Source organism: Nelumbo lutea, chromosome 5 (assembly GCF_056320005.1).
Source record: "Nelumbo lutea isolate HS-2025 chromosome 5, American lotus-T2T, whole genome shotgun sequence".
In the NCBI taxonomy this organism is placed as follows: domain Eukaryota; kingdom Viridiplantae; phylum Streptophyta; class Magnoliopsida; order Proteales; family Nelumbonaceae; genus Nelumbo; species Nelumbo lutea.
In genome coordinates this window covers 4,176,687-4,190,238 of record NC_142688.1, presented here as the reverse complement: position 1 = coordinate 4,190,238, position 13,552 = coordinate 4,176,687, and the positions used below count along the sequence as shown (strand labels likewise).

Sequence of the window (13,552 nt, the reverse complement as noted above, 5' to 3'; positions counted from 1 at the left end):
AGGAGCATCAAGGAAAATGAAAACAGAAAAAAATATATATATATTTCTTGTCGAGCCAAACGTAATAGTAAATACAGGAATAACTCTGGATGTAAAGACATTAAAACTACAAGTTCAAAAAAAATGGGTAACTTGAGAGGATCAGATTAATACAAGCTAAATCCAAAGAGCTGGCTAATGAGAATGGCCAATCCAAGAGCAATTGCAACAAGAGAAGCCGCCCAGGTTAGTTTCTCAGTTATTCTAGGGACTCTTTCCTTCAACGCCTGACTACACGAACCAATCAACACTGTATAACTACCCATGGCAATTACGGTTCCAAGCAAGAACATACCTAGAAAGGCAGCACCAGCCAACCGTGATGGCAGAGCTAGCGCAGGCAGCACCATCATCAATGCATCTGGTTGAAGCCCATGGACAATCCCTGTGGCAAAAGTTGCAAATCCAATCTTCTTTTTCTCCACTGGTGCTGCATCAAAGGCTTCAAGGGCACTCACGTCACATTCTCCCTTCTCTAGGGCAAGACAAGGAGTAGGGACCTCAGATGCTTCCCTGATTCCCATAGCCCCTATGATGAGAAGAGTTATGCCCACCACTCTTGTACCCCATGTTCGAATGACCTCAATGTGGAGACGGTCCTTGAGAAGTAGAAAAAGCAACCCAAAGATCATTTGACCCGCATCATGGCCACAGCCCCAGAGAGCTCCAACTGCAGCACTCTCCAGCCGTGAACGCCCAATTGAGAGTGGAGCCAAAGCAGCAAGGTGATCTGGACCTGATAACGTATGAAGACAACCAGCAAAGAAGCCAGTCCAAGCACTGCTAAGTAGCTCACTCTGAACAAATCTTCCCCCAATTGTAGTAACAGCAGAACCCCTTGTTGTAGTATGTATTGTAGCATGTGCTGGAGGAGCAAGAATTGGGTGGACCAAGAACACTATTAGAGAGGAGAGCAGAATAATAGCACCAGCCGGAAGTGCCTGAAACAAGAGAATTTTGTGACTTCTGACAGGAGCAAATATGATATTGTGTAAATTATTTGTTTGGTATGGTTTAATAGAAAAGAAGCAAAAGCAAGTCATCATGTTATTTACAGCCAAAAAAATATGCATTTCTTTTGGTCCGGATGCCTGTATGTATGTAACAATTGGATGATCCAACCACTGTAATATTTTAAAAAGAAAGCTGTGTTTCGGCATGTATGGAGAACCTTTAGTAAAAGAAGCAATAGATTAACTTCATGAACAAGTACAACATAAAGGATCTATTGAAGGATGCCTCATTACCCTCCATAACTACATTTACTATAATAATATAACCTACTAATTTCTTTCAATATTTATATGTCTATTGCGCTCATATCCGGGAGTATAACCTAGTCAATTTGCCTTTCTTTCTCCAAAATATTATTTGGAATCTATCATGTTTCTATGTGTTTTGATATTTTCCAAACTCTAGCATGTGAAGAAAGTCTCCCCGAAAACCACTTAGGACTAACTGTATTACAGGAAATCATGTAGTTTCAAGATTGGCAAAACAACTGCTTTGGGAGTACTACAACCACTTCCCAGCCTAAAAACAATGAAGAAATGAACAGAAACAAGCATAGCATAATGATAATTCAGGCTCTAATAGGAATCATCAATTGAGCACACTTCCATTTTCCCTGTGCTTGTGTTTTGCAAGGAAAGGAATCATCAAATCTTCAATGGCAAAAGCTCAACCATCAATGTTCCTACTGGAAATATTGAAAGAATATTGATTCACCGGTCTATTTAAAGAATTTTGAACAGACAAACTATGATAATTCAGGCTCTAATGGGAAGATTTAATTAATTAGACATAAGTATAGATGTACATTATTTTTTCTTAACCATGTAAAGATCTGATATCTTTCTGGGGATTTCAGGTTTTCCCCTTTCTGTGGCATGGAAACACGACACTCTATTAGGAAAAGAAAAGATAGTTCTCATTCCTACCACAAAACCCTCACCATTTATCTAAAAAAAGGTCATTACCCAATGCTGGACCTACATGTTCGGGTCTTGGCAGTGGTGGGCAGGATATGGACCTAACTTCTGTCATTTTTAGCATAAAATAGCTAGTTCTCAGACTCTCACTGTATATCTCAAAAGGGGGAAAAATTATTATCTACACAGATTTTAAAACTATGCCCACTGATGAAGGTATGAAAAAGGGAAAGAAACCATGGAAGAAGAAACCAAATTCGTTCAAATTCCAATACCAATGACAATACATAGTTTTGGAGTTACTTGAATATTGTCAATTTTAGTCTTTTAAGAATTATCATTCTAATTCAGTAGTGTCTTAATAATGAGGTTAATCATTTTAAAGGGCCATCATAGTTTAAATTTTCTTCTTAGAAAGTTTTTAGAATGTCAAGTTTTGTGATTTTTAGACTATTTTTTCATGTGCCAAAACTTGTCCATTTTTGCAAGATCTTAATGTCATTAGATAGGTTATTGGATAATCTCTCTAACAAGAACAATATCTTTTTAAATCTGATGTGGTTTGAGAAAACTATAGTTATTTTGCTGATGGAGGGCCAGTCGGCAATGGGATTTGGGTCCTTGTTTATGTCTATCTTGGAATTGTTTTGATTTATTTAGTTTTAGTAGAATTAGAGGTTTACTTTAGGAGTTAGAGTCCCTGTAAATGTTTTATGGGTTATCTGTGGGAGTGTCTTAGTTACAAAGACAGTAAAAGTTGTTTTGGGGTCAGCTTCCTAGTTGAGTTTGGAGTCTGTGAATTCATAAAGTCATTGTAATTGAAATATATAATAATTTTTCATGAAAAATAAGAGTTTGCTTTAGTCAATTTTAGTTGTAGCCAGGTATTTTTCTCCTCTCTCTCCCCCTCATATTTATTTCTTCTCCTAAGAAAACTATCTCTTTGCTGTCAACTCTAACATTTTTTCCTTCCTAACATTTAGCTCATTCTTTAGCGGACAGCACAATGTTTACTTTCTTCTCCATCTCTGTCTTCATCATTAATCATTTTAACTGTATTCCTTCAACCTATAATACCATTAGATCTAAAAGTTGTAGGACCCCCTACCTGTCCTACACCACCTACATCGCAACATCCTGTCTTTTGTATTGGTATTGTAACATCCCATCTTTGCAAGTTTGCATAGACCATCAACTGTAATCTCGTCTACTACACCTGGAATGTAAGAATACCTCAGAACAGAAAACCAATTTCTTTATAGCCTCTTGCAAAATTCCAAATATCAAAATAGTTTCATTTCATAACTAAAACAATCAACAACTACCACAAATTGCAAAGATGGAGTAATTTTGATGTCAGCGATAAGCTTCTCCATCTGCAAAACCTAATTATCTTGTATGATCATCAACCAAAACTCAGTCAACAACAAAGAGGACCCAACACAACCTATACAATAATTCAAGAACAACATTCAGAAAAGCCACTAGTTCTTGAAACACTATATTTCTTCCAGATGAACACATATTACAAGAAAAGGCAAAACCGAATAGTTTCAAGGGAATATGCATACTGATCTAACAAGTCATCACAAAATTAAATAGTTTCAGAGCATCAATAATTCTTTAAATATAACTCCAGACAAAGATATGTTAGAAAGCTAACATATTATGGTTCAGTTCATCAAAATGGGCAACCTCCCCCCCCCCCCCCCCCGCCCCAACTTGTCACAGTTAACTCGGTAGCACTCTACTTCCCTAAAGGGAAAATACCATAGTTAAATATGGGTAAGAATAAGATAGACTGATAGAGTGAACGTAAAGAAGAAGCTCTTGCCAATTTTCATTTTGTTAAGGAAAAGAGAAGTAAAGCAAAAAAGACAATGAGGGGAGAAGAAGAAAATGGAGTCCCTCGAGACCCTTATCCTGAATAGCCCAATTACATCAATGTTAGCATCAGTACAAAAGTTACAATGTGGTGCTTCACACTAGGCCCTGAATTCCTAAAAATTCTTAAACAAACTACATAAAATCTTATTTCAGACCAGTCAAAAACAATAGAGCGTAAGAAAGATGTTGGACGTGAACATGGAACAATTACATGCTAAAACCACATTCAACCTATCAGGGTTGGTTAGCAGACATGTAACCTGAGTCCAGGAACTAATAGAAACCAATAAAAGAAGAGATTTCGCATTGAGCAGCTTTAACCCAATTTAGAGTTATTGGAATCTAGCAAGGAATAGCCGAAATGCACAAAAAAGGAGAATGTCAAGAACGGCCGTCAATAAGTGCTTTATCCAGAAAAAGGAGCATAAAAGCTTACCTTTTGATGCTCTGAAGCACTTCCAAAGATGTGTTTAAGAGAAGGAAAAATGGAAATTGAGCGAACCGGTGAATCGGCGGGGGAAGGTGGCGCCTTTAACGAACATCCGGAATGAAATTTCGTGGGGAATGGTGACGATGAAGAAGGTAGACCTTCCTGTTTGCAGAAAAACGAGCCGACCCGCCTGAACTCGGTACGGAATAACGGGGAAGGCCCGAGTTTTCCAGTATCAAGCCGGCCGATTCGAGGGAGGAAAGAGTAGGGTTTTAGAGATATTTTGGAAGGGAGAGGGGAAGAATAGATAAGCCTCTCCATTCTTTTCTCTCCCTCTTTTTGTTTTTTCGCAGATCTTCAACAAGTTTAAAGGTAAGGCAGGTCGTACAGGAGAGAGAGAGAGAGAGAGAGAGAGTTAGGATAAAGTTGCAAATGCAATATTATAGACTCACATCCGTTGAACTGATCTCATCGCATCCTCAACAAATTGGATAAACAGGGAATGTAGAAAGACGGCGAATGATTACTGCGTTCACGGTTCATTCTATCATTCTATATTTCTATGGTGGGTTAATGAATTTGGCAATTTTCGAAAACATTCCTAAACTTTTCTCTTCTATTTTTCGATAAATTACGAAAGAACCTCCGTACTGTGGGATCAGTGACAGACAGTTACCCCTCAACTTTGACTTTGCGACAAGTACCCCTTTCTGTGAGTTGCTTAGATAACCTCAAAAAAAGATTATCATTCACCTGTTTAAAACTTTTTAAATTCCCAAACTATTATTTTCTTATTTATTTGAAATATCTATGACTTGATTAATTTTGCAAATATAATATCGAATTTGAATCTCTTTCCATTGCTTTGAAATCTGAATGATTTATGATATTCATTGAAATGATAGAGGTTTTTTTTTATAGATATAAATTTAAGGTTTTGTTTGATTTTTCTTGACTTATTGGATAAAGGATTGGATACTTTCTATATTTTAATATGAATATACATACTCATGCCAATGAAATGAAATAATAATTTAAAGAAACTTACTTTTCTACATTAATAAAATGATTCTTGTTATATATTTTAGCCAATTTCATTTGGTTTTTCTTGGTTTATTGAAAAAAGGAGCGGATATTTTTATATTTTAAGATGAATAGAGACATCAGTGAAATGAAACAAGAATTTAAAGAAACTTGTTTTTCTACATCAATGAAATAATTTGTATTATTTTAGCCAGTTCCGTTTGAAAAAAAAAAATAGGAGGCAGTTTTTTGTCAATAAGGGCTTAGGAGAAAAAGGCAATGAAAAGAAATAAGAAAATTTTATAAGGATATTTTGGTAATTTATCACATTATGTCATGTGACATAATGGCCAAGGGAAAAATGGTTTGTAATTTTTTTTTTTTTACTTTTTTATTTTTTACTTCATGGGCTAAACAATGGGTGGTAGCCCATCCCCCATACCCATAATAGCATATCCTAGATCTCTACTACAATTATCCAAAGATTTTACAAGCTTAGCCACCATAAGATGGTTCGAAACATTACTAGATTCAAACATGCTTTTGATTGATATAGATGAGGTTTGGGAAATTATTAAGATAAAGAATTTGAGAGCTATTCGGTTTGTATTTTGTAAATTATGTAGAAGAGTTATGCCCCTTTTTGGCTCTTCCCCGGCTCTCATATCTCAACCCTCAACCACAATTATAATATTGTAAAGCGCATATTTGCCTTAGTTTTGGTGCAAGTCATAAAAGTTAAATTTGATGATATAGTGTCAACTTATACTTTTTTTACCATATTGCACATATGACATGTTCTTACAATAATTATTAGAAAAAAGGATTGTGTTCCATTCAGGTTCGAGCAAATATCAAATATATAGTGCCTATTTAGGATTCTAGTACCTAATTTACAAAGTCATGATGTCCATTTTTATGAAAACCCTGAAAGAAAACCAAAAATAACTAAAATCAACTTTCCTGTGAGGCTATTATCGTTAGCTTTTAGGAGGGATTTTTATAAATTCTCCCACCTCATAAATTTTTATAGATTTTGTATAACTAGGAATAGGGTTTGGGGTAATACATTCAAAAAAACTCGCGATTTTAAAAAACGACTTTGAATCAGAACCATTCTGGCCATCGGTTTCTAGGTTGGTAGTTCAACCGTCTGGTATGAATGGACGGTCCACTCTAACTAAAAAATAATTAAAATAAAAAAATGGTCAAAACCATTGAACAGGTTGACAATTCAACCGCTTGGATCAATAGATCACTAACCAATTTAATGATTTTTGGCTAAATATTATGTTTGGGGTAAAACAGAATTAAAACCATCTAAGTCAATAATGATTAAAAAACAATTAAAAAATTAATAAAAATTTACGAGAAAAACAAATTATAAATTTTTCCCTTAAATAGCAGTTCAGTCAATTCAACTCAATGGACGCTGGAACCCTCTGAAACCGGCTCATAATGTTGTATGAAGGCAATTTGTATGATGACGAAAAGGTACCATACTTGGAAAACATTAAGCAATCAAAAGCCTATAGGAATTTGAATTTGAATGAATAACAGTTGATTAGTTACCAAATCAATGATACGGGTTGATTGGCTACCTTTTTACCTAATGATACAAGGCAATAAATAATAAATGGAAGTAGTTGAAATTTGAAAATGATAATTTGTTGACTGTTGACTGGTTCCTGTTCCAATTCAAGATGAGCCAAAAGAAAAAGGCCAAAGGAGAGTCCCTCCAATGGTCAATGGACCCTTCATTGGATCACTTTTCTCTTTTATGATGTCCAACTGTGGGTTATGGGTGCAGTTACTAGTAAGTGCCACGAAAAATATATGCATTGCCAATTTGCCATATGGCATAAGGAAAAGAAAACCACTATCTGTCTACCTCATATAAAAAGTAAAATATTTTTCTTGATTCTCTTCAATGGATATGTCTTTTTTTAACTTTTTAAGTAAATAGAGCATTTAAATATCAAATTATTTATTAATATTCAAAGTTTATAAGTCTCATAAATTTCTTTGACAGTAGCATCTTCAAATATACAGTAAATTAAATACAACTATTTGCAGCAAGATTTTCCCATCTTTTTGAAACTCTTTAACTGAGAGGGCTTAACTACTGGACTAGGAGGAGGAGGTTGCAAATTGTATTTTTAAAGGGGATTGTAGGCCAAAAATCCCTATTACTATTATCGGTAAAATACAAAAACCTTTCTTCAACTTATTGACAATTATAAAAATCTCTTCTATAGTTTTATTTTAATAAATATCTCCCTTAAACTTTTGAGAAACTCAACAAAAATCACCCTTCCATCACTATCCCATATGGAAAACGTTAGATGGACGCACAAGTTTTTTTTTTCAAATACCCATTCCACCCTTTTATAAATTATTTTACATACAAAATTATTGAAATAACCCCATTTTGACTCAACAAAAATTACTGAAATAACCCTATTTTGTTGAGTTAAAATAGAATTATTTTAGTAATTGTGTATGGAAAATAATTTATAAAAGGGTAGAATGGATATTTGGAAAAATCCGATGCACCAACCTAACGTTTTCCATCTGGGACAGTGACAGAAGGGAGGTTTTTGTTGAGTTTCTCAAAAATTCAGGGGAGATATTTATTAAAATGAAACTATAGGAGAGATTTTTATGATTGTCAAAAACTTCAAGGGAGGTTTTTGTATTTTACCCTATTATTATTTATGTGGAGTTCGTTTATAAAAAGAGTAGATGAGGCTTAACTGACGGTGAAGATCTTATTGATATTCATTAAATCATCTTATTAGCATGACCAACCAAAAGGGTTAAAAGCTCAAGGGATAAATAGACTGCAGTCCACCTCAGAAATCTGAAATTACAGCCCCCTCCAAGTCTAATAGTGGTCCCACTAGTCCCCTTCCTTGCTGTGGATTTGGATTTTGGCAACAATCCACGGTCAGGATTCATCCCACTTGTATGGTGGGGCTCAGATTTCTGGGGTGGACTGAAAAATAAAAACCCCAAAGCTCAATTCTTCCAACTGGCATCTTTAGAACACTGTTTTCAAAACCGGACCGGATAGGACGGTTGGACTGGAAAAACCGGGAATTGGTCACCTGACCGGTTTCGTTTTACTCTAAAACCGCTTTTTCCCTCAAAACCGTTGATTTTGGTCAACAAACCGCTGAACCGGCCAGTTAACCATTTGAACGATTTTGACCGTCTTCCAATTTTTTTATTTTTCTCGTCAGAACAGACCGGCCATTCAGGTTGAACGGTCAGACCATTCAAACCGATTAACGGACCCCTGACCGGTTCGGTCACCGTTTCGTTTTTAAAAACCATGCTTTAGAACAAGGAAGGAAAATTAAACTGCGCATCTTTAATTTACCAAATTTTGACATAAAGAACGTAATTGATAAGTTAATACTTTATAGCCCAAATAAAACATAAAAAATTGGATTAAAAATTATTTGATAATGATTTATTTAGGCAAAGGCAAACCATCCATCTTTACCTTTATTCCTGTGTATCTTTCTATAAGGCCAACACCAGCATTCTGTCATCATTTAAATCCCTTAAACCATTCAGTGGTAGGTCCAAATCCTCTTCAGATGGTTACATCATTTCACTACCCATTTGGGTTCTTTAGCTTTGGCAAACCATTGTTCGGTTGTTCCTCTTGAGTCTTGTCTTGAAGACCAGACTGGACCAAGAAGCTGAGTATCTTTTTCCTTTATTTTTCTTGAGTCAGTTTCCCTTTACGCCACCCAAACAAAAATGTTCAGTTTTCCTTTAATAGAATCCGGTATGTCTTCCATTTTTTTTTCTATAATTTTTTGATAATACTTTAGGCATTCATCCCAAGGTTCGAAATCCCCTCCGGGGGGTGTTTCAGGATTTCAACTGGTTCAGGGGTGGACAGACCTTAAACCAGCCCCTCTGAACCGGATTTAAAAAAATACTAAAGAAAATAAAAATAAAAAAATAAAAAGCTATCAATACTGCCCGATATGCCTAGAGGGATATCGATATTTTGAACCTTGGTTCACCCGTGATCGGGTTCTGTAACATAGCATGTTGGCCTACCAGCTAGTTTATGTCTACAGGAAAAAATGAGTTATTTTTTCCTCACCCCTATTTATTCATTTAAAAAAATTCAAGTACATTAATGGATGTTTTTCCTGGTGAAAAGCAGAGTAAGTGTGCATGTCAGATAAACACATAACAAATTCCACATACACATAAGCTATATGGGGATAAAGAATTTCATGTCATCACAGCTTTCCATCAGAATTCAGATGGGAGAATAGTGAATATCACTCAAAGCTGCAGATGGCACCAATAGTTGAAAGAACTATTACAAGAGTTCTCCCAGCTTACTGCAAACCAAAAAGAATAGCAAGAATTATATGAAAGACCTATTACAAGAGAACTCCAGAGGTATAACACAACTTGCAATATATATAGAACACTATACAGGTAACCAATATGTCTAATACTAGTAGCTTGACACTGTAAACTATAATCTATCAACTTCCACTAGAAAACCTAATACAGCCATGGCAAACTACAAAACTGCTTCACTACTTACTACCCCTACAGAGTGGGAGGAGACTATATACATATACAAACAAAAGCGAGTAGGGAACAGCAAAGGAATCAGCGTAGTTTATTCTGAGCAACAGCCTGGCACAAATCATCTTCACAGAATAAAGCTCGATTGGAAGCCAAAGATTTGCATGGAGGCTTTGGCAAGCCAGGCAGCACTACACATCTTGAAGGGAAAGCAGACTCTGGGAAGAGTACAGCAGAAAATTTCCGCATCTCAGTGATATTGAGACGAGAAGGAGGGCGAGCACCATGTCTAGGTGCTTTTGGGGTGTGAGGACAGATTTGCTTCCCATCTCTCTTGCTGCAAAAGGACCAGGATATACCCATGATCAATCTAAGTCAAGAAAACAACAATCACCGAAAACAAAACACTGGAAATCTATTATTAGAAATACAAACCTCATAAAAGGCCAACGTTCTGTTGGGAGGGGAGTTTTCATATTCAACATCTCTTGCCGTGACCGATCAGGAGTTGTGTAATTGAAATGGCAGTTCATAGCAAGGTCAACCTGCTCCAGAAGTTGCGAGCATCATCTCTATTCTCAAAAATGAATTTAAAATCTAGAACAGAAACAGATGAATAAAAGGATGAACCAGAACAGCAAGGTAAAGGAGAGATAGGGATGGAGAAAGGAAGAGAGACACCTACAGCCTTTCTAAGCTTTTGAGAGACATAGAAAACTGCTTCCAGTTCGTCATGGTGCAAGTGACAAAGGATTTTAACCTCAAAATACACAAAATAGACAAGAAATCAGTAACTTTTATTAGTAGAAAAATATCAGTGATCATAATGAGATAATGTAAAAAGAAAAAATAAATAAATAAAGATCATCTAACATGAGTAGGGGAATCATAACAAGAACTGTGAACTCAAACAAATAGTTTGGTCATAGCCATATGTCATCTTATGAGTAGACAATTAGAAAACAAGCAAATCATAGTTCAGAGGTGTGCGGGAATTGCTACAACTTCATTTTTAACCATTCCAACCACATTCTTAGATCTTTTCTCATGGTAAAATAGTTCTACTCCTATCCCAGTTACAAAATATAGATCAATTAATGAAATATCTTACTAGCATATTGAGAATTGGACTTACAACAGCAATCATGAACACAGACACAGAACAGAACTAAAAGAATTAAACAAAAACCCACTTGAGAATAAATATTTACTGTCAAAGTAAAGAGAGTGAAACAAATACTTCAATCCCTAAGCCGTGGAACAAGAATAGTTAGAAAACCAGTTTTATCTTGTAAATTAGTAGAAATGCAACAAGAACTTCAATCTCCAAACATGGTAAATTAACTATATTTCTCTATCTAGGAACGAATCAACTCCATCTGGTAAATGAAAAGTACAAAAATCTCAATGTGGCAAGAACAAAGAAGGCTACACCAATCAAACAGAGTCTAACTTCATTTGATGCAATAGAAAAGGCAAAAATAAATGTAAATTATACACATCAGTAAAGAAAATTAGAAACAGTAGGCAATGATCTTGGGGAAACCAAGGAACCCAAACACAGGTACTGCTGTGGCTACAATAAAAATAAACAAATCAACAGCTATCGGGGATGTAAACATAAACAGCCGACCTAAAAAATATAGGAGTTAAGGAAACAAATTGAACTTAACAATAGTTAAAAGAAAAAAGAACAATTCTTTTTTTCTAGAGGTTATGATGAAATTTAAACAAATACCAGTAAATCCATAGGAAGAGATTCAAGCCTCGACTCTGACTCCCAGTGTTTATCCTGAGGTGTCTTCGGTGTTTTTGGCAAACTATTCTGTCTAATCGAATCCAATGCTCCCCCAGCCGGGCGGAAAGTAATCCTTTCTGGTGACAAAATCGGAGGGCTTTGAAGGACGAACTTGTTGTTCAGCACCGACTCACTCTTGGTCTCATTGGAGTCCAATACAACAACCCTTTTCTTGCCAAGATCCGTACAAGACTTGGCAGAGGTAGCCCTGCTGTAACGAAGCTGAGAACGAGAACCACGCTTTACATATTTGTTACTCGATTTCCTCAGTCGCCTCTTCTGCTTCGGAGTCATGGAGCTCTCATCCTTTGGAGAAACCTTTCCCATACTGTTTACCCTATCTTTTTATTGTATGCTCCCTTCACTGCTTCCTTATATCGATTTTCCCCTGTTCTTCTCCGGTTCCCCCTATGAAAATGTTTACTTTTTGTAGTGAAAATAAATTAGACACTTACACCTGAGATAGATGTATTTTAGAAACTTGGTCAGTTTCCCAACCGAGAAAAGAAAATAACGATAATAAAGAAAAAAACATGGAATGCTAACCTGCAACTAATAATAGAAATGAAGATGACCTTCAAGCAATTAGCCACGGTCCTCCAATCCATACAGCTCTATCATTCATTCTATCCTGAAAGAAGAGAAAAAACATTGAAAATCAACAAACCCCTGATGAGAATTCTTTTACTGGCTATGAAAGGAATCACAAGTATGTAACAAAAAAATGAACTAATGAAGCAAAAATAAATTCAATCCAGAACAGAAAATTACGAACCTCCAACAGGAAGAATCAACCAAAAACAATAATAACAATAGAAAAATACGAACCTCTCATGGTAGACAAGAGTGCAGGGCTGCAGATAAGAATCCTAGGAACTGAAAACCCAAGTACCCAACAACAACAACAACAACACTATAGAGGGAAAGAGAGGGAAAGAGAGAGAGAGAGAGAGAGAGAGTGCGTGTATGTGGGTTTGTTTTGGAGGGACCCTCTAGGGTTTGGTTGGTTTGAAATTCTTTCATCCAATTGCCCGCCAAATTTTCAATCAACTCACGCAAGAAAACAAAACCCTAAAAAAAACGAGTTATAGTTAAATCTAGCAGGAGTACACGTTGCGCGTCCCCATTGGCCCACATTTATTGCAGGCACGAGTGGAATATGTTGTATCTTAAGTGGGATTTAATCGTACGGTGAAAAAAATGGGAGATCAAATTTACAAATTACTTTCACCTTTTTTCCACGGAAGCCTGGATTCCTGTTATGACTAAATTGCCCTTTGAGTTTGTAAATATCGCCCGAGTTTTCCGGGAGTTAACGCAATATTTGCGGGAAAAACGGCCCATCCATTTCAAGGAAGTTAAAAATCTTTCTTAACCCGGTTGAAGCGAATTCGGAACTCTGCTTCCTTTTTTATTAATTAGTATGGGTATGCGATTTTATGTGAAATTACAAGGGTATATTAGTCATTATAACGTCTGTATTACTATTCCATGCAGGCTCACACTCCACAGCTTCAGCAGTTTCGCATGAGGAAGTTAAATGTTGGGAAGGACAATTTAGACCCTCGAAATTGAACCCTTTCACGTGTAATGGATTGGCTGAACTTGAGCTATTTTCACATATACGCTTTTGTCCCTATAGTGGCAGTATATTTACACCCTCACCTGAAAATCCAGTTTTTTTATTTTTATTTTTATTTTTGCATTTAGTGGGACATTAATGATTTAAGGAGGTTTGAGTTTTGGTCTCCAAGTCATGTCCATTGTGTATGGAACATTGGACACCGCCATTACACGGAGCTGGGTCCCAACAAGCATCCCGGGTCTAGTGGGATGGCCCGGGTGATCAATGCTCTATCTCCCTATTTTATA

The 13,552-nt window shown here is 36.1% G+C and overlaps 2 protein-coding genes across 4 annotated transcripts; both read right to left on the bottom strand.

The window, feature by feature from the left end:
* Positions 1-17: 17 nt before the first annotated feature.
* LOC148849918 (chloroplast protein FOR GROWTH AND FERTILITY 2-like) lies at positions 18-4,871 on the bottom strand. Its single transcript, XM_088947090.1, has 2 exons — positions 4,294-4,871; positions 18-980 (listed from the first exon to the last, which is right to left on the bottom strand). Exons 1-2 carry the CDS (start codon positions 4,606-4,608, stop codon positions 147-149), a joined length of 1,149 nt encoding a protein of 382 aa, XP_088803216.1. The 5' UTR covers positions 4,609-4,871; the 3' UTR covers positions 18-146.
* Positions 4,872-9,750: 4,879 nt separating this feature from the next.
* Positions 9,751-12,737, bottom strand: FBS4 (F-box family protein). 3 transcript variants are annotated; one of them, XM_088946469.1, is made up of 6 exons: positions 12,509-12,737; positions 12,227-12,311; positions 11,621-12,137; positions 10,568-10,642; positions 10,318-10,427; positions 9,751-10,219 (listed from the first exon to the last, which is right to left on the bottom strand). In XM_088946469.1, the coding sequence occupies exons 3-6, from the start codon at positions 12,005-12,007 to the stop codon at positions 9,967-9,969; spliced, it is 825 nt and encodes a 274-aa protein (XP_088802595.1). In that variant the 5' UTR covers positions 12,008-12,137; positions 12,227-12,311; positions 12,509-12,737; the 3' UTR covers positions 9,751-9,966. The 3 variants fall into 3 exon arrangements, with proteins under 3 accessions (XP_088802595.1, XP_088802597.1, XP_088802596.1); XM_088946471.1 differs by having other exon boundaries at positions 11,621-12,088; XM_088946470.1 differs by having other exon boundaries at positions 11,621-12,103; positions 12,509-12,706.
* Between the last annotated feature and the right edge of the window lie 815 nt (positions 12,738-13,552).